Consider the following 22,384-nt stretch of genomic DNA (forward strand, 5'->3'; position numbering starts at 1 on the left):
GCCGTATCAGGGGCCATAACTCTGGAACCCATAACGGAATCTGGCCAGTTCAAAAAAGGGCCCAAAATCTTGTGGTGATACAAGTTGTGTGCAAGTTTGGTTACAATCAAATCATAAATGAAGCTGCTTTTGTGCAGACAAGGTCAAAATAGCTAATTTTGGCCCTTTCAGGGGCCATAACTCTGGAACCCATAAAGGGATCTGGCCAGTTCAAGAAAGGAACCAAGATCTTATGGTGATACAAGTTGTGTGCAAGTTTGGTAAAAGTCAAGTCATAAATAAAGCTGCCATTGTGCAGACAAGGTCAAAACAGCTAATTTTGGCCCTTTCAGGGGCCATAACTCTGGAACCCATAAAGGGATCTGACCAGTTCAAGAAAGGAACCAAGATCTTATGGTGATACAAGTTGTGTGCAAGTTTGGTAAAAGTCAAGTCATAAATAAAGCTGCTATTGTGCAGACAAGGTCAAAACAGCTAATTTTGGCCCTTTCAGGGGGCATAACTCTGGAACCCATAACGGGATCTGGCCAGTTCAAAAAAGGAACTGAGGTCTTATGGTGATACAAGTTGTGTGCAAGTTTGGTTAAAATCAAATCATAAACGAAACCACTATCGTGCAGACAAGAAATTGTTGACGGACGCACGGAAGGACGAAGGATGAAGGGTGATCACAAAAGCTCAGGTGAGCTAAAAACAAAGTACGCAAAGAACTCTTGTATGGTCTCTATATAATAATAATCTAACATATACATACTTCAGATTTTTTGTGTCAGATACCATGGCATCAATATAGCTCTCCATAATGCCATCATTGAGAGCCACACGCACCCAAGCCTAAAAACAAAAACATTTCAATAGCATTTTGAACATTGAAAGTCCATTATACATTTTATTTTTTTATGATTTGAATTGCTGTGAGATTTCATGGTTTGTGCCAAAACTGCTATTCTGTAGGGATCTCCATTCCCGAATTTCAAATTTTAAAAGAAAATTAGGACTTTACTTGTTTGCTGGGATGACACAACCACAAAATCCACTAAAACTTTTACAGCATACTAGTGAACATCTTCTCAGGCTCCTATAGGCTTTGTTGCAAATATTGTATTTATAACACTTCTAATTCATGTGAGCCTGGTGTATTGTTTAAACAGCCCAGTTTTTTCCCCAGTCAGTATTTCCCCCCTAGTTGTTTTTTTCCCTCCTTCATTTTTGTACACAAAAGGCGAGAAAAATCCAACCAGTATACAACTGATTATTTTTATGCCCCTCAAAGCTGGGCATATTAAATAAAATTGCGTCTGTACATTCATGTGTTAATTCTTGTTCGGGCTGTATCTGTAAAGGGATTTTGAAATAACTTTGCACAAATGTTCACCATAATGAGACAATGTGATAAGAGCAAATCCCAGACACCTAGCTCCAAGGTCAAGGTCACACTTAGAGGTCTAATGTTAACAGGGTCTGTTGCATGTGCCACCGTGGGCACATTGCACCCAAAGTTTTTATAATAATAAAATAATAAAAATAGTAAAATTGTAAAATATAATGAAACTGGATAAATTTTGTATATAATAATAGTTGTATGATTAAGGTTGTATGTGAGTGTGTATGTCATTTAAGTATATTATGTTTCATTTAAAATGTTTATTTTCAGATGTATTGTATTTTATTCCAAAAGATTTTTATAGAAGTTAATTTTGATTAACTGACAGCTTTGGCAGGAAACCCTTTTATTCTAAAGATCTTTTAACATAAAGGAATTAAGCCTTAAGCCAGATTGGCAATTTTACAGCTTGGACACTATCTTTGATGGTTGAATCTTTTTGATTATTTAATTGATAAGGTGTGAAGCCATAAGGCAATTTTACTGTCCAGCTTTCTTAAGTAATTAGATTATGATGTGACATTTTTATTGGTCAGTTTTTATCTTGTAATTCTGAAATTTTATTGGTTACTATTCATTAGAAATTTCATTGGTTATAATATCAAATATTTCATTGGTTGTTATGCTTAAGCTAGAATTTTGCTAAGTAACATAACTTCAGTCTTGGTAAAACGTTTGACAAGAAAGCATTGAACATTTATTCTTTATCTTCACCAAAAGGAAAACCTGGAAATAAAATAATTTTGAATGACTTAAGTTAAATTGGCAGAAACAGTAAAAGAACATTTGTGATTGTGATAATGCTAAAGGAACATTTACTTTGTTAGAACTTACAATTTTGAGTTGGACATTTTACTATATTACAAAAATAAAAGGAATTTGAATCTAGAGACATTTCATGGTTGTCACTTCTAAGAGTTCAATTGTCTGCTTCCACACTCTACTCATTGGAAGTAGAGTGGACCCCGTGACCGGACAAGCTCTTTGGCATAAAGACAATACAGGGACTTCCCCAAGACCTCAGTTAATTCCCCAAGTAACTACCGGTACCGCCACAGCTCTACCGTAGGTCTTGGTCCCTACTGCAAGTGCTTAAGGGGTTACACCTGAGCCCCATCAGTGTCATATAAGTAAACAAAGTATAAGGGCACGCCGCCCCCCAGAGACCCAAGGAACGGCCCGGTCGCAGTTGGTGTTGAATGGCCGGGTACTCAGCAGACTGTTGAGATGATCAAGAACATTTTGTGAAGGAAACTTAATTTCGAAGCAGACAATTATTGAAAATTGTGGAATTATTTGAAGAAAAAGGACAGTACAAAAATTCATAATCGAAAATTGGGAAGCACCCATCCAGTCACAATGTTAATAGTGGAAGTTGAAAGTCAATAAAGGCCAGAAGATCAATCCATTCAGGAGACTTAGATGTTTGGTTACACAGAACGACAGTGTTAGACGAGGGGACGAAGCCACGGAAGACAACTTGCAGACATTAACTTAATTGTCACTGATGTTGGGTGAGTGCAATCTTTTGTGTGCATGCCTCTCATATACCTGTTTATATGTGACCAATATTAAGTCTATGGCCAAATTTTCAATGCATTGGGTACAACAGATAGAGAATTTTTAAGAGCTAGTATTTTTAAGAGCTGGTACAATAATGTATTAAGGTTGAAGGGAATTATAAACAAATAATTGAATAAGACACAATATAAAGTATAATATTATAGAAAATGAATGTGTTCAAATATGTTGATGAACTAAGGGTGAAATGTTGTAAATGAAAGTTGAATATTTTTGTTCAGATATTTTTGTGCTAAGTTACTTGTTATTGTTGAAATAAAGTATTTTTAATTTTGAATTCAAATATTAATTGTAAAAATGGAAAAGTGGTGCTGTTCAAAGACAAATTGTAAGATCAATAGTGCTGATTCAGAAAGTTTTTTAATCATGGATGTAGGCTTTAAGCCAAAACTGGAGAAAAACTACATGACTGTCAAAATAAATGAACAAACTACTCCTTGCCTAGTAGATTCTGGTGCAGATATAAGTGCTGTAAGCAAATATTTCCTGGACATTGTGGCTCCAAATAGTAAACTTAGAAGAAGTCATCTGCAACAAATTATTGGTGTTTGTGGTGAAAGACATCATGTTCTAGGTCAGACAGATATTACATTTGAATGTGAAGGTGTGACATTTACACATAATTTTCATGTTTTTGAACAATTACACTCCAAAATTCTGGTCGGAATAGATTTTTTAAGAAAACACAATGTACACATCAATTTTGGTGAATTAGAAATGCTAGTGCCAAATTCGGTAAATGTCAAACAAATGGAAGTGCCAACACCACTGGAAGCAACTCCACAAACATCATGGGCAACAACTATCAGAGAAGTCATCGTGCCACCCCACAGCGAAATTATCATTCCTGTCAGAATTGCCAGAATGCAAGCAGAATCACTAGTGCTATTAGAACCTAGACTGAATATTCAAGATTTAAATATAGTAGGAGGGAAAACTGTAGTGAATGTGAAAAATTGTAAAGGTGTTTATAGACTTATCAATCCTACCAGTCTTCCAGTATTCTTATCAGCCAGACAGAGAATAGCAAAAGTTAGTAAAATTGATCCTTCAACAATATCAGTGCTAAAAGAACAGAATACAGTGAACATTTCAAACTTAAGTGCTTCAGACTCAAAACAAAACTTAAATTATGAACAAATAGTGAAAGATTTAGGCATTAACATTGAATCTAGTGAATTAAGTGCTGAACAAAAACATAAATTATACAAATTTCTAGGACAAAATCGTGATATCTTTGCTAAAGATTTATCAGAACTTGGAGAGACAAATCTGCATCAACACATTATCGATACAGGAAATGCAAAGCCAGTCAGTTCAGGTCCTTACAGACAGACGCCAGAAAAGCGTAAAATTCTACACAAGTTGATCAAAGAAATGGAGGAATCAGGCGTCGTTGAGGAAAGTATTTCGCCATGGCACAGCCCGGTGGTACTAGTCAAAAAACCAAACAATGAATGGAGGTTCGCCGTGGACTACAGGAAGGTCAATGCCGTGACACAGCCGATGTCCTTCCCCATTCCACACATGACAGACGTTTTTGATACTCTAGCCGATGCGAAAGCCTCTGTCTATTCGACACTAGATCTGCGCTCAGGATTTTGGCAAGTTCCACTTCATGAGTCAACGAAACACAAAAGTGCATTTATAACAGACCAGGGAATCTTTCAGTTCCGACGACTCAGCTTTGGACTTGTGAATGCCCCAATGACATTTCAGAGTCTTATGACCAAAGTGCTAAAAAACCTGAACTTCAAAATCGCTCTTGTTTATATTGATGATGTGCTCGTATTTTCAAAAGACTTTGATGAACACTTACACCATTTAGACTTAGTTTTTACAAATCTTAGAGAAGCCAATCTTAAATTACATCCTGCAAAGTGCAAATTCGGTACACAGTCAGTTAAATATTTAGGCCACATTGTGACAAAAGATGGAATAAAAGTGCTACCAGAAAATACTGATAAGATCAAAAATGCAGAACGACCAAAGAATGCTAAGCAAGTAAAACAGACATTAGGAATTTTTGGGTATTATAGAAAATTTGTGATGAACTATGCTAAAATAGCCAAACCATTAACTAACTTACTAAAGAAAGACATTAAATTTGAATGGACAGATGAATGTGAAAATGCCTTCCAACTATTGAAACAAAAGTTAATTACAGCACCCATATTAAGGTATCCAGACTTCAACAAAGATTTCATCCTAGCAGTAGATTCCTCAGAATATTCAATTGGATACGTGCTTTCGCAAATGCATGAAGGAAGAGAGCATCCAATCTGTTTCGGAGGAAGAGCCCTGCACAACAATGAACTTCGGTGGCACATTACGGATAAAGAAGGTCTTGCCTTGGTAGAAGGAATACAACATTTTAGACATTACCTTGCTGGAAGAAAATTTACAGTATACACTGACAACGTCTCTGTTAAATATCTCCAGAAAATCAAGGACTGTCAAGGTCGTCTAGGCCGTTGGAGTATCCTTCTTCAAGCATACCAGTTTGACATCCAACACCGTTCAGGTTCAACAAATTGCAATGCCGACTTTTTGTCAAGACAGCGTTACCAAGACTCAACGCCACCAGCCTCCAGTGAGTTAGCAGACCACATTGGCTCCATACAGAAAGACAACACGGAATACACACAGGTGACACTTGTGTATCCAGGTGAAGATGAAGAGACGGTTATGGCAGCTCTGACCACAGATGAAGCCATAGCTCCTGAAGCAGGTTCATTCCCAGACTTGGCCAAGCATCAGAAAGAATGTCCCGACTTCAGAGACATCTATAATTATCTTGCCAATCACCAAGTCCCAGAAGATCCCCACAAAGCCAGAACAGTAGTTGCAGAATCTTACAACTATGAGCTGGTTGACAACGTCCTACAGCACTTTTACTCCAGACGTGGAAAACAAGTGCCACTGGAAGAACGTCTTGTCATGCAGATCGCGATTCCAAGAATCCTAAGGGACGACGTGCTGAAACAATATCACGACTGTATCGCAGGTGGTGGTCATCAAGGATTTGAAAGGACTTACGCATCACTTCGTAACAAATACTACTGGCCCTCAATGTATGAAAACATAAGGCAGTATGTTAAGACTTGCGAAGTATGCCAACAGTCAAAGAGAGCTTTCAACTCCAAACCTCCTCCACTACAACCACAGCCCGTCGATGACGTCTTCAGCAGATGGCAAATGGACATCCTGAGTGGACTACCAACCACGAAGGACAAGTATAAGCACATCTTGCTTGTAGTAGACAGCTACTCAAAATGGGCAGAATGCTTTCCATTCCGGACACAGACTTGTGAGGAAGTTGCAAGTGTTTTATTCAAAGAGATCATCACAAGATACGGTGCCCCGAGAGTACTACTGAGTGATAGAGGGAAGAACTTCATGTCTAACCTGGTAAAAGCCTTGTCAGAACTGTTCAACATCAAGCAATCCTTTACAAGTGCCTATCATCCGATGACCAATGGATTAGTGGAATCAAAGAATTCATATATTCTGCAAGCCTTCCGAGCATATTGTAAAGGACAACAAGATGACTGGCCAGACCTTTTACCTGGTATCATGATGGCATATCGTTCTACTCCAGCTACACAGTCAACCGACTTCAGTCCGTTCTTTCTTCTCTACGGCAGAGAGATGCGACTACCTATCGACGCAGTACTACAGCCAAAAGATCATCTACCCCAAAGCTACAAGGTGCATCTTGGGAGAATTTTGCAGAATCTCGAAATCTGTAGGAAAATTGCCAATGAAAATATTCAGCGTGCTCAAGAGAAGTATAAGTACCAACATGACAAGTACTCTAAACCACCTGAATACAGACCAGCCCAGAGAGTATGGTTGTACTGCACCAAAGTACCAACAGGCAAAGCGCCGAAACTGCATCGTAAGTGGGTCGGACCATACTATATTACCATGACTGGACCAAACTACACATACAAGTTGCGTCATGTGAGAACTAACAAAGAGGTAAAGTCATTGGTGAATGCTATGCGACTGAAGCCGTACTTCGACCCAGAGAGTAGACCAACAAACCCGCCAGCAGAGCTAGAAAATCAGGATGATGAGCTGAATCCAGAGGAGATTCATGACAGTAATCAGCCGGGAAATGCAGCAAGAGAAAATCAAAAAGAAAACAGAAATAATGAACAAAGAAATGAAGAGGTCCAAAGAGACAAACGAAATAATGAACAAAGAAATGAAGATGTCCAGAGAGACAGACGAAATAATAGCCAAAGACCAAATGTGCATGAAAACAGTAGAAATACAAGGCCCGGAGCCAAGAATGATAATAGCAGCAGAAAACAGATTAACAGAAATATAAATAAACAGAGGCAAGAAGCCCAGAATGATAGAAATAAAGGTAACAGAAACCAAAGAAATGAAGAACAGGAGCAAAAGAAAGAAAATCTGAAAAATAGAAGAAGCAAAGCTGATGAGACGAAAAGGTCTAAAGCTAAAAATGACGGTAAACAGAAAACACAAACAGACAATACGACAAAAAGTGAAAATAACAGAAATGGAGCTCAGAAGAAAAAACATATAGAAAGAAGTAAGAAAGAGATGACAAGTGAACAGAGAAATGTAAACAAAACCAGTCAGAATGCCAGCAGACATAAAACAAATGAAAAGGGACCCACCAAAAATGACACACAGAAACAGCACACTCAACAGACACAAAACACACAGAAAACACAGGACCAGCCAAATAGTGCGCCAAAATGCAAAGACTGCCAAAAAGGAAAATGCCAGCCATTTAAGACAGAAGATATCAAAGCGATACAAGCATCAAGCCGTAGCAATGGAGCTTTATATTACAAAGTTAAGTGGCAAGACAGTCACACAGAATGGCACTTCTCATGTAAGATTCCAGGTCACCTAATAAGAGAATTCCATGCCAACCGAACAATGTCTGGAAAGAAGAGAAAGAAACCTCTGCAACAAGGTCATAAATTCTTTGAGGAAGTTAAGTCAGCACAAATAAATTCTGCATCTTTAGAAACTGAAAACGAATTTCAGCAAAAATTAGTAGGAATGAAATTTATATGTGGAAGACCATACTTTTTGATTCAATACGGTACCAAAGCACCAGAAATTAGAACTATCACAGCAGCATATGACTTCGCTAGAGATTTATTATCTAAACTTGAAGATTGGAAACAAAAGACAGAAACAGAGGAGAAAATAGAATACATTCGAAACAAGCAAAGTAGAACTTTACATCAACAGAATCAAAAGAAGTCAATTGATTATTACATGTGTATCCAAGTAAATAACATTCATGAAATATCAATAGATCAGAATGACCAGATACAGTGTTTAGTGGACTTCAGAAATCCAAATATTGCACCAGAATGGCAGGATCTTAATGACATTCCTCCTGGATGTTACAATGAATTGATCAGTACTTTAAAAAGAAGCTACAGAAAATGTGTAGGTTAAATGTTATGAATTGTGGAAATAATTTAAGAACAGCTCAGGTCTAAATGCTCAAATCAGGTTTCTTAAATTTTTGCTAAAGGTTTCAATTTTTCTGTAAAACTACTTCTACATTAGGTGGACTGATCTTAGGTATTTTAAAGGTATTATATCTGTTTAAAAGTGCTATGATTGATATGGTTTGAAACCCATCTAATCAACCCCAACCTTTATTATATCTGACATTAGCAAAACAATATTTTGAAAATATGTGTAATTTTGTGGACAGATATTTTTTTACATCCTTGTCTCTTAACTGTAATGATTTTGATTCACATTTAATTTCTGGAGGATTCCACCTAGTTGTCTGTTTATTAAATATTAGTTTAATGTAAAATTACTCATCCTAGAGTTAGAGCACTTGTGAGTTATACAGCGGCCGGGCTTGACTCTTAAACTGCTGCTTGAACAGTGCAACTTGATGGATGGACTTGATGTTAAGGTTTAAATTTTTTTTTCATGTTTAATAGTGAATATCCTCCAATCTGTAAAGCCAATGCAATATGAATGGTACAAACTGGTCACATTTAATCAGGTGTATGTGGGTCATGTGCTAATAAATTTTGCACTCAGGTAAACTAACTCTTATTCTTTAACATAAATTTCTTGAACTTCATAAATATCAGTGTGCTAATATGACAGTGACAGAATAGTGAGAACAAACAGTAAAACATGGTGTATAATGTGTGAAACAGGAACATTGACTGGTGATGTGATCTGAACAAAGCAAGAACAGTAACTATACTGTGAGTCTAAGAGAACATAATTTAAACATGTGCTTTATAATTCATGCATGAACTGTACAAAAATATGTAAATAATTCCCGGGAATGATCATTTTCAACATTAAATTTTGTAAATATAAGTTGACCTTGCCATGTGATATTATAAATATGATTTGTATGTTTTAATGTAATACTGCACCAAGTTCGAGGACGAACTAAATTAAGGAGGGGGGTACTGCCACCGTGGGCACATTGCACCCAAAGTTTTTATAATAATAAAATAATAAAAATAGTAAAATTGTAAAATATAATGAAACTGGATAAATTTTGTATATAATAATAGTTGTATGATTAAGGTTGTATGTGAGTGTGTATGTCATTTAAGTATATTATGTTTCATTTAAAATGTTTATTTTCAGATGTATTGTATTTTATTCCAAAAGATTTTTATAGAAGTTAATTTTGATTAACTGACAGCTTTGGCAGGAAACCCTTTTATTCTAAAGATCTTTTAACATAAAGGAATTAAGCCTTAAGCCAGATTGGCAATTTTACAGCTTGGACACTATCTTTGATGGTTGAATCTTTTTGATTATTTAATTGATAAGGTGTGAAGCCATAAGGCAATTTTACTGTCCAGCTTTCTTAAGTAATTAGATTATGATGTGACATTTTTATTGGTCAGTTTTTATCTTGTAATTCTGAAATTTTATTGGTTACTATTCATTAGAAATTTCATTGGTTATAATATCAAATATTTCATTGGTTGTTATGCTTAAGCTAGAATTTTGCTAAGTAACATAACTTCAGTCTTGGTAAAACGTTTGACAAGAAAGCATTGAACATTTATTCTTTATCTTCACCAAAAGGAAAACCTGGAAATAAAATAATTTTGAATGACTTAAGTTAAATTGGCAGAAACAGTAAAAGAACATTTGTGATTGTGATAATGCTAAAGGAACATTTACTTTGTTAGAACTTACAATTTTGAGTTGGACATTTTACTATATTACAAAAATAAAAGGAATTTGAATCTAGAGACATTTCATGGTTGTCACTTCTAAGAGTTCAATTGTCTGCTTCCACACTCTACTCATTGGAAGTAGAGTGGACCCCGTGACCGGACAAGCTCTTTGGGCATAAAGACAATACAGGGACTTCCCCCAAGACCTCAGTTAATTCCCCAAGTAACTACCGGTACCGCCACAGCTCTACCGTAGGTCTTGGTCCCTACTGCAAGTGCTTAAGGGGTTACACCTGAGCCCCATCAGTGTCATATAAGTAAACAAAGTATAAGGGCACGCCGCCCCCCAGAGACCCAAGGAACGGCCCGGTCGCACATGTCCGGTCCATAACCAACGAGTCAGTTTCTTCCTCCCTTCACTGTATGTTATTCAGAAATGCTGATACAAAAATACTAAGACACTAGGGGGTAAAGAACCAACTAGTCAGTTTCTTCACCCTACACCATCTTTAATTCACACATGCAGACACGTACATATCTGGGGGCGTGTGGGGGGGGGGGGGGGGGTGGACAGTTCCTTCCCAATTCACTATGTATTATTCATATATAGATATTTACATATTAGTGGGTATAGTGTATCATTCGGACATGTAGATACATACATACTAGTAGGAAAACAACCAACAAGTCAGTTTCTTCCCCTTCGTTGTCATACATGCTGATACATACACACTAGGGGGAAAGAACCAACAAGTCAGTTTCTTCCCCTTCGTTGTCATACATGCTGATACATACACACTAGGGGGAAAGAACCAACTAGTCAGTTTCTTCCCCCTGCACTGTGTATTATTCAGACATGTAGATACATACATACTAGGGGGAAAGAACCAACCAGTCTTATTTTTCCCCCTTCACCGCTTATTGTTCATACATGCTGATACAAACACAATAGGGGGAATGGTTCAACTAGTCAGTTTCTTCCCCCTGCACTGTGTATTATTCAGCCAGTCATTTTCTTCCCATTATTCACATATGTAGACACATACATACTTGGGGGGAAAGAATAAACCAGTCAGTTTCTTCCCCCTTCGCTGCCTATTATTCACAAATGTAGATACATCCATACTAGAGGGGAAAGAACCAACCAGTCAGTTTCTTCCCCCTTTACTGTACATTATTCACACATGTAGACACATACATACTAGAGGGGAAAGAACCAACCAGTCAGTTTCTTCCCCCTTCACAGCCTATTGACCATATGCCAGGCTCTGCCTACAGGTCAGTGGTACTACAAAATACTAAATCTCCGACATTTAGATCGATAATGGCTATTGCTGTTACATTACGCGATATTTCTGAAGAGATTGGTGAGAATTTTCTGTCGTATTTATGTGTCTTTAAAACAAAGACGAAAAGCGAGAATGTACTGTTAGGAGTCTTACATAATAGTGTCAGGATTTTCCGACATTCGGGTACGGAATTAGTGAGGAAAGCATATATATTCAGAAGTCAAAAGAAGACGGAAGAAGGCTACACGACGACAATTACTGATGAAATCTATTGTTGAAAATTTTGTTTAGCTTCTTGAATAAATCACTAACAAGTTTATGCGAGTTTTTATTATTAGAAAAATATTTGTTTGTCATTCAATTTGACATGTTCTTAGTATATTCTCGACTTTTACTCTATCAGTACATATGCCCCGTGTGCAAAACTGGAAAAAGTGCACTGAAGGATAATGATACATTAACACTTTAGGTATAAATAGCCCTTCTCCCTCAGCCTAAAAAGAATTCACACCACCTATGCCTTTCCACGTTCATATTTATCAAGGTAATTGATGAGTTTGGGCACGAATATTGCAGAATTTTTGGTTCATAATTTTACTTTTTCAACATTTTGGCACTTTCTCTTCACAGTTTCTTACTATATGAATGCCCAAATAAGAAGTGTTAATGGCTTAGAAATAAACACACAATGCCTAGTTTACCTTTGACCTTTGACGTGTCTGCGGAGCCCTTACACTGCCTGTATCCTCCTTTCTGCGTGGCCTCCATGCAGAGGTGGAGGGGGGCAGTGCATTTTTCATACGGATTCACGGGCTCCGCAGCCACTATGACTTTGTTGAGCGAAAACTTATACATATTTGAATTACTCGAAAGCCAGTAGCCTGTAGGCAATTGTTGCAGGTGGCATTGCGCAACCTTCGCCCAGTCCTCGCTCAGCTGCAACATGGTTCGTGCTTGCTGCAGTACACAATAAATTTGCATGTATATTGAGCAGTCATCTCGCTGCAACCCTACAGTGGCCACATCATTGCCGTGCGGCGGCCTTGATATGGGCACAACATTTTTCAGATGGTTATATATATACTGGTCATCTCCAGCATGTAAGATTTCCGTTAGAAGCTTGCAGTGACTGCACTGCAACTGCACTGAAATTGCACGATTTCAGTATAATTTCCGCAGAGCGTCCATACGAAAAGAAAATGGCACGATGCCCGTATATCATGTGAACACATACAGTGTAGCCCGTAGCCACCTACAATGCCAAAAACATTGCAAGGGAAATCGTAAACTAATTTATTGCATGGCGCCCGGTTCAAATGTGAATTAGGTAAAAGCTAGATATGTTAATACCATCCTATATACAAACATGTGGTAGTTTCCATCGATTTTATTCACATTCAGTTGTCTGTGAGAACGACCACAAGTCTTACTCCAGTGAAGACACTTCTCTAAACTTTACTAAGGTTTTGGAAAAGGAGTAATCTAGGCGTTCTGGGAAGTGACTAATGGTCTTGCAAAGTCCCCACTGACACCTTTTTACCATTTCTAATAAGTTTTACTTGTATATATGATTATTTTCTAAAGGAATTTATCAGTTGTTTTCATCGGTGTCGAGATCGCAATGTCGGAGGGTAACATTTACATTAACACCGTCTAGAGGTGTGCGTCAATTCGAGCGCACTGATTGGTTGATCGCTTATCGATTTATTGGTTTGATTGACAGCCGGCGTTTGGTCAATTATTCACACATGTTGACACATACATTCTAAGGGGGATAGAACCAACCAGTCAGTTTCTTCCCCCTTCACCGCCTATTATTCAAACATGTAGACACATACATACTAGGGGCGAAAGAATAAACCAGTCAGTTTCTTCCCCCTTTTCCATCTATTATTCACACATACAGACACATACCTACTAGGGGGGAAAGAACCAACCAGTCAGTTTCTTCCCCCTTCACTGCCTGTTATTCACACATACAGACACATACCTACTAGGGGGGAAAGAACCAACCAGTCAGTTTCTTCCCCCTTCACCGCCTGCTATTCACACATACAGACACATACCTACTAGGGGGGAAAGAACCAACCAGTCAATTTCTTCCCCCTTCACCGCCTGTTATTCACACATACAGACACATACCTACTAGGGGGGAAAGAACCAACCAGTCAGTTTCTTCCCCCTTCACCGCCTGTTATTCACACATACAGACACATACCTACTAGGGGGGAAAGAACCAACCAGTCAGTTTCTTCCCCCTTCACCGCCTGTTATTCACACATACAGACACATACATACTAGGGGGGAAAGAACCAACCCAGTCAGTTTCTTCCCCCTTCACGGCCTATTATTCACACATGTAGATACGTATATTCTAGGGGGGGAAGAACCAACCAGTCAGTGTCTTCCCCCTTTAATGTACATTATTAACACATGTAGACACATACATACTTGGGGGGAAAGAATAAACCAGTTAGTTTCTATCACCTTCACTGTGTATTACTGACATGCAGATATAGACATACCAGGGGGGAAAGAACCTGAGCTAGTCAGTTTCTTCTCCCCTACCTGGTGCTGTATTATTCAGACATAAAGATACATGCACACTAAGAGGAAAGAACCAACTGGTCAGTTTTTTTCCCCTTCACCATGTATTATTTTTCTGGTACGTAGATGTATGCATACTAGGGGGAAAGGACCAACTAGTCAGTCTATCCTTTTTGGTTCGTGTACAAAAGCTAAGGTGGAAACAACTAACCAGGGAGGAGAAAAAATTAATTTGTTGGTTTGTTTTTCCTTTGTGTACAAAAACTACGGGGACAAAAACTAAGCAAGCGTCTGAAAAAAACAACTAATTTGTTTTTTTTCACCCTGTTTTTTGTAAAAAGAAAAAAATTGGGGGGAAATAATCAGGAGATGGGTGGGGGAGGGAAAACAACAACCAGGGGGAAGAAAAAAAACAAACAGTTGGTTTTTTTCTTCCTTGCACAAAAACTAGGGGGAAAAAAACAACCAGGGGGAGAAAAAAAACCAACCGGTTGTTTCTTTTCTCCCTTGTTTAATCACAAAAACTAGGGGGAAAAAACAACAAGTGGGGAGAAAGAACCAACCGGTTGTGTTTTTTTTTGTCCCTTGTTTATGTACAAAAACTTAGTTATTAGGGGAGAAAAAAACAACTGGTTGTTGTTTTCTCCCTTGTTTATGCACTAAACCAACGGGGGGGAAAAACAACCAGGGGGGAGAAAAAACCAACTGGTTGTTTTTTTCTCCCTTGTTTAATCACAAAAAAACTAGGGGGAAAAGACAAGTGGGAGAAAGAACCAACTGGTTGTTTTTTTCTCCCTTGTTTATGCACAAAAACTAGGGAGAAAAAAAACAACCAGGGGGGTGGGGGGGGGGGAGTGAAACCAACTGGTTGATTTTTTAAAAAACTGACTATTAAAATAGAGCAAATGGAGCATACTAAAACAATGCTAGAGTTTTATATGAGTGTTATTCTAGTGCTCAAAAAAAGCAGGGTGCTGTTTTAAATTGGAAAAGTACGATCATCCTGATTAACACATGACCCAGATTCTAACTTACCCAAAAGATCATAAAGATTAACATTCTGACCAAGTTTCATGAAGATACAGTCAATGTGGCCTCTAGATTGTTAACAAACTTTATCTTTGATTTGACCTGATGACCTAGTTTTTGACCCCACCTGACCCAGATTAAAACTTGAATTTAAGATCATTAAGATTAACATTCTGACCAAGTTTCATTAAGATATGGTCATAAATGTGGCCTCTAGAGTGTTAACTAGCTTTTCCTTTGATTTTGACCTGGTGACCTAGTTTTTGACCTCACCTGACCCAGAGTTGAACTTGACCTAAAGATCATAAAGACTAACATTCTGACCAAGTTTCATTAAGATATGGTTATAAATGTGGCCTCTAGAATGTTAACTAACTTTTCCTTTGATTTGACCAGGTGACCTAGTTTTTGACCCCACCTGACCCAGATTCCAGAGGTATCAGAATACTGTTCTGTTGCTCTACCCACTGAGCTACCCTGTGCTTACACACATTCTCCCCGTTTAAATAACCGAGTCCTTTACCATGACAAATACTGGTCAAAATACCAACAGTTAATGTAACTGGCTAAATTACTAATTTCAGACCAGTTTAATGTCCGTAACTGACCAAAATATCAATTGTAGACCAGTTTAAGATTCATAAATACTGGCAAAATAGCAACAGTGGACCTGTTTAAGGTTACAATTTTTGTGGTTATGCAACATCATTTTCTTAATCAAAATACAAATGTAGATATTTCTGTTCCTTTGAGTTTATACCAAATTGAATTTGTTTTAGCTAAATTTTGACAAGAGCACCGCAATGTGGAGCAATATATGCTCGAAGGTATGAGCTTTGACCCCTAAGTGTGACCTTGACCTTGAAGCAAGCTATCCGAAACATGTGCTCTGCAAGGCGTCTTGATGTGGTGAACATTTGTGCCAAGTTTCTTTAAAATCCTTCAAGCAGTTCAAAGAGTTTCAGAGCAGACACTATAGAGTCATATGACATTTGACCCCCAAAGTGTGACCTTGACCTTGAAGCCAGCCATCCAAAACATGCGCCCTGCATGTCATCTCAATGTGGTGAACATTTCTCCAAAATCCTTTAAGGTTTTCAAGAGCACGGAGGGGCAACCAACATATGTATTCCCAAATGGGTTCCGCTTAAAATCATATGTTGTGCTTCCGGTAGTATATATGTGGTAAACATTTCACAGAAAAACAGGTTAGATTTTTATTTGTGAATGAATTTTGTGAAAATGAAATTGATTGGCCAAAATATCGCAATGCAGTGCAACCGAGCATACATTACCAAGCACGTAAGTGCATTTACCTTACCTGTATTTGTGGAAATGACGGAGAAAAACTTATTCTCCGTGAAGCGGTATGACTGAAAATTAGCAACATTTTTATCAACAGATGGAAATATTTGTAATTGTCCGGCGCCTGCTTAAATTTTGCCCTTGAAACCTTCCATATGCTAAACCCAACCTAGAAGAGAAACTGTATGGCGATCACTTTGCTAGAAAAATATCTATTGGCGAAAAGCCGAATGGGATACATATTTCGTGCATGGGCTACATATGTGGTGGATTAATTTTTTTAAAACTCCGCAGATCTTGAGCTAAAATGAAGGCTTGATGCCTTGCTGTCTTCAATTCGTTTCTTGCACTCACATTCTCCTCTGCATCAGGCCAATGTCAATATTGTTTGACAACTTCGAAACGACATTTTTAAGGTTTAAGAATAATTTTTGTTTTGATGTGATACTGGTTCCTTATCAAAATCAGTCTGTTCAAGGCATGACATCAATAAAAGAAATCATTTACTAACATATAATTACAACTATTACTCAATTCATATATTTGCGCGTTTCTGGTTGGCTGCTTCAGCACACGTGACCAGAAATGTGTTGTAATTGTCCTGCGCCTGCTTAAATTTTGCCCTTGAAACCTTCCATATGCTAAACCCAACCTAGAAGAGAAACTTTATGGCGATCACTTTACTAGAAAAATATTTATTGGCAAAAACCTGAATGGGATACATATGTTGTGCAAGGGCTACATATGTGGTGGATTATTTAAAAAAAAACCTCCGCAGATCTTGAGCTTAAATGGTACCTTAATAAAGAAACGAATTAGAAATACGTTTCAAGTATATGACATATCATTCCAAATATTATAAATATGTGTAAAAAAGGGTTAACCTTTGACCTCGGGACAATTAGAAACGAACATAGCTTTGAGCTAAAATTTGATGCTGCAGAACATTCCAGTTAGGAGACAACGCGTCTCTTCTAAATCCGAAGGCGTTTATGTGTTGCTTATGTGAATGTCAGAAATATACATGTATAGTTTGGTGTATAGTTTATTAGTTGCCGTAATTGGTGTTGGAGGTAATTCTAGTTTGCCCGGACTAAGTTAAAAATAAAGTGAGACTATTAACAAGAGGGCCATGATGGCCCTATATCGCTCACCTGAGTACCACTGCTTTAACCAAAAACAAAAAGAACAAAAGCTGTCTCCATAGGATGACACATGCCCCCGATGGCACTTTGAATGAATAGTTATGGCCAATGTTAGAGTTTAGGACCTTTGACCTACGGAGCTGGGTCTTGCGTGCGACACGTCGTCTTACTGTGCCACACATTCATGCGTAGTTATTTTAAAATCCATGCATGAATGACAAAGATATGGACCGGACACGCCCATCAATGCACTTTCATGAAAAATGACCTTTAACGTCTAAGTGTGACCTTGACCTTTGAGCTACGGACCTGGGTCTTACGCGCGACATGTCGTCTTACTGTGGTACACATTCATGCCAAGTTATTTGAAAATCCATCCATGGATGACAAAGATATGGACCGGACACGCCCATCAATGCACTATCCTTTAACTTCTAAGTGTGACCTTGACCTTTGAGCTACAGACCTGGATCTTGCGTGCGACACGTCGTCTTACTGTGGTACACATTCATGCCAAGTTATTTGAAAATCCATCCATGGATGACAAAGATATGGACCGGAGACGCCCAACAATGCCCTATCCTTTAACGTCTAAGTGTGACCTTGACCTTTGCGCTACGGATCTGGGTCTTGCGCATGACATGTCGTCTTACTGTGGTACACATTCATGCCAAGTTATTTGAAAATATATCCATCGATGACAAAGATATGGACCGGACACGCCCATCAATGCACTATCCTTTAACGTCTAAGTGCGACCTTGACCTTTGAGCTACGGACCTGGGTCTTGCGCGCAACATGTCGTCTTACTGTGGTACATATTCATGCCAAGTTATTTGAAAATCCATCCATCGATGACAATGATATGGACCGGACACGAAAATTGCGGACAGACCGACAGACTGACAGACCGACAGACTGACAGACAGTTCAAAAACTATATGCCTCCCTTCGGGGGCATAAAAAATTCTTACAAGGTACAGATATGTCAAAATACACCTATAAATTGGAGGTACCATCCATGTTGTACCACAGAAAAGTGGTCTCAGTTTTTCCCTACGGCAAATAATAAAAAAGTTACTAAATAAGCTATTTAGGCCTTTATTTTTTTATTTTTTGGTTTACGAACCGCTGGGATGACACATGGTCATAGGAGGAGAGAAAAGAAATAAAATAAAAATTCAGAATCAGAATTTTTTTTCTCCGTAGGAAAGAGACCTTTGAAAGGAATATGGGTAAATGCTACATAACATCACACAGGCTGCATGTTATAATCTTCTTTCCCATATTTGATGCTTTTTCCTTCAAAAATATTTGTGACCTTGGTTTTATTTGATTAAGAATGAGCCTTGGGGCTTGTCATAGCTGCTTGAGAAAAAAAATTGTCTTTGTATTTCTGTAAAATTACATTAATATACAGCTGGGCTAGTGAGTTAGCTGTAACATTTTTCTTGAAAGGACTATACTATACATAAAAATTATTCTCACATACTAAATGAGTGGAGATATAGCTAGCAGTCATATGTTAAACACTGACTGAAATTAATATCTTGTATTAAAACAACAGATGGGAAGAATCTTAAAATCTAAATTCTTATTCCCGACATTTGAACAACACTGTTAAAGTTCGTCCTTACACCCCTGGATATGATTTTACAGTGTTTATGGACCCAGTCTGAAACTTAGGGGTACAGCTATATGACAACATACACTGCACTGTGCCTAATAAGCAATTATCTTTTTAAGTGTTACGAATAGGAAGTGTCTAGCCATCAGGTAAACAGACACATAGCCATCGTTTTGCCCGTCTGTTAACTGGAAGCCTTGCCTTTCCTCTTATGGTTTTCTTGGCATTTGTTAATTTATTTTATGAATAGGCCTAACTTAACCCGCAATTCATCTTTGCCATGATCTTAAAAAATTTTGTTAGTCAATATTTGTCTTGGCACATCTACTGCACAACAACAAAAGACAGTAATTATATCTATAATCAACATTAATCTTATGTTCATATGTAACAGACAATAATTTCATTAAAAAATACGTAATTCATTATTTATAAACAAATAGATTACCGGACGCCAAAAAGCCCTAGTGAACAGGCTAAACGTTTGCTTACCGGGCCTTACAATTACACCGTTTTGATGTCCCCTGTACCAGTTTATATCATCAAACAAAAGTACTGTCATCATTGTGTAAATAATTTAAATGATATTTTTCAGGGGAAATTGGTTTAAAGTCTGTGTAATAAGCGATGCTAAGAATCACCGTAATAAACATTGCGCTATTGGGACGACAGTTACCACAAACGTAGTCATATACTAAACACAGACTGCATATCACCGATAACTGGCCATTTATCAAGGAAAGCACTACGTCGCAACTTCGAATGTTGTTGCATTTTCATTAAAATAACTTCAAAACTTTGGAAGTAATACAGCTGGGCGCAGCCATTTTTAAACGTTTTGTAAATTGCATAACAAGCTTGCTGATTGGGCGCAGCATATATCGGAAATTTTAATTGGACGTATACGTCACGCATAAGATATTAAGTTTAAAAATAGAATTATAGGAATTCCTAATTTGAATGGACGGGATTCGAAGAAAGAGACGTTTTTTTTTCTTTTTGGAATACGCGATGCATTTTTTCTTCTGCAGGCTATTGTGTCACGGCGGAGGAAATAAAAAAATCACGTTTTTTCAATTTTTTTTTTTTTTCTGAAAACTTGTTTTTTCGAGTGGCGGTTCCGTAAACCGAAAGATCAAAAATAAAAGGCCTTATAGTAATAAAAAAGGAAAGTAATAAAAAAAAAATATTGTAAGCGAACAAAAGAAGGATCTGCCAAATAAAAACAAGAGCACTGCAATGCAACGCAAATGCAGAGCAATATTCACATAAAACAAAGTCATATGACCTTTGACCCCTAAGTGTGACCTTGACATTGAATTTAGCCATCCAAAACATGCGCTCTGCACATCCTTTCAACGAGTGAACATTTGTGTCAGGTTTCTCTGAAATCCATCAAGGGGTTCAAGAGTTACAGAGCGGAAGGGAAATTGCTAACCAATACACAGACAGACAGACGGACACCGAGGCGATAACATAATACGTCCCTGCGGGCGTATAAAAAAGAATAAAGATCTTATGGTGATACAAGTTGTGTGCAAGTTTGGTTAAAATGAAATCATAAATGAAGCTGCTGTTGTGCAGACAAGGTCAAAATAGCCAATTTTGGCCCTTTCAGGGACCATAACTCTGGAACCCATTATGGGATCTGGCCGGTTCAAGAATGGAACCAAGATCTTTTGGTGACACAAGTTTTGTGCAAGTTTGATTAAATTCAAATCATAAATGAAGCTGCTATTGTGCAGACAAGGTCAAAATAGCTAATTCCGGCCCTATCAGGGGCCATAACTCTGGAACCCATTATGGAATCTGGCCAATTCAAGGAAGGAACCAAGATCTTATGGTGACACAAGTTTTGTGCAAGTTTGGTTAACATCAAATCATAAATGAAGCTGCTATTGTGCAGACAAGGTCAAAATAGCTAATTTTGACCCCTTCAGGGGCCATAACTCTAGAACCCATAATGGAATCTTGCCAGTTCCAGAAAGGAACCAAGATCTTATCGTGATACAAGTTGTGTGCAAGTTTGGTAAAAATCAAATTATAAACAAGGCAGTCTGAAAGACAGCTAAATCCCCCGCCACTGCTATAGATAGTGAAAGGGTAAACCTTTGATTTTAGCTGTGACCTTGACCTTGAACTGACATGGCTGACTCATGAATTCTGCACAACATCTTGATGAGGTGATCATTTGACCAAAGTTTCATGAAAATCCTTCAAGGGGTTTAGGAGATACAGAGCTGAAACCTTTGACCTTCAGTTGTGACCTTGACCTTGAGTTGACATGGCTGACTCATGAGTTCTTGATGAGGTGATCATTTGACCCAAGTTTGATGAAAATCCTTTAAGGGGTTAAGGAGATACAGAGTGGACACCAAATGGAAGGCTCAAACCTTCGACCCTTAGTTGTGACCTTGACCTTGAGCTGGCATGGTTGACTCATAATTTCTGCACATCGTTCTGATGAGGTAATCATTTGACCCAAGTTTTATAAAATTCCTTCAAGGGGTTTAGGAGATATAGAGCGGACACAAAATGGAAGGCTCAAACCTTTGACCTTCAGTTGTGACCTTGACCTTGAGCCGACATGGCTGACTCATAAGTTCTGCATATCGCCTTGATGAGGTGATCGTTTGACCCAAGTTTGATGAAAATCCTTCAAGGGGTTTAGGAGATATAGAGCGGACACAAAATGGAAGGCTCAAACCTTTGACCCTAAGTTGTGACCTTGACCTTGAGCTGGCATGACTGACTCATGGGTTCTGCACATCGTCTTGATGAGGTGATCATTTGACCCAAGTTTTATAAAATTCCTTCAAGGGGTTTAAGAGATATAGAGCGGACACAAAATGGAAGGCTCAAACCTTTGACATTGAGTTGTGACCTTGACCTTGAGCCGGCATGGCTGACTCATGGGTTCTGCATATCGTCTTGATGAGGTGATCATTTGACCCAAGTTTTATAAAATTCCTTCAAGGGGTTTAGGAGATATAGAGCGGACACAAAATGGCAGGCTCAAACCTTTGACCTTGAGTTGTGACCTTGACCTTGAACCGACAAGGCTGACTCATGGGTTCTGCACATCGTCTTGATGAGGTGATCATTTGACCCAAGTTTCATGAAAATCCTTCAAGGGGTTTAGGAGATATGGACCGGACACGATTTTGTTACGGACGGAAGGACGGACGAACGGAAGGACGGACGCAGACCATTCCTATAATCCCTCTGCCACGGCGGGGGATTAATAAAGCTGCTATTGTGCAGACAAGGTCAAAATAGCTAATTTTGGGCCTTTC

General features: G+C 38.2%; 1 protein-coding gene across 10 annotated transcripts in view; it reads right to left on the minus strand.

Moving 5' to 3' along the window:
• Positions 1-22,384, minus strand: part of LOC123527417 (uncharacterized) — a 265,494-nt gene that overhangs the window by 199,312 nt on the left and 43,798 nt on the right. For all 10 annotated transcript variants that reach the window (XR_006681734.2, XM_045306853.2, XM_045306848.2 and 7 more), the window contains one exon: positions 755-834. Coding sequence is in view for 9 of the 10 variants with exons in the window: in XM_045306853.2 (XP_045162788.2) it covers positions 755-834 (80 nt within the window). In the remaining variant the exon portion in view is untranslated. The remainder of the gene's footprint in view (positions 1-754; positions 835-22,384) is intronic.

The sequence above is a fragment of the Mercenaria mercenaria genome, chromosome 14, assembly GCF_021730395.1.
Source record: "Mercenaria mercenaria strain notata chromosome 14, MADL_Memer_1, whole genome shotgun sequence".
Lineage (NCBI taxonomy): Eukaryota > Metazoa > Mollusca > Bivalvia > Venerida > Veneridae > Mercenaria > Mercenaria mercenaria.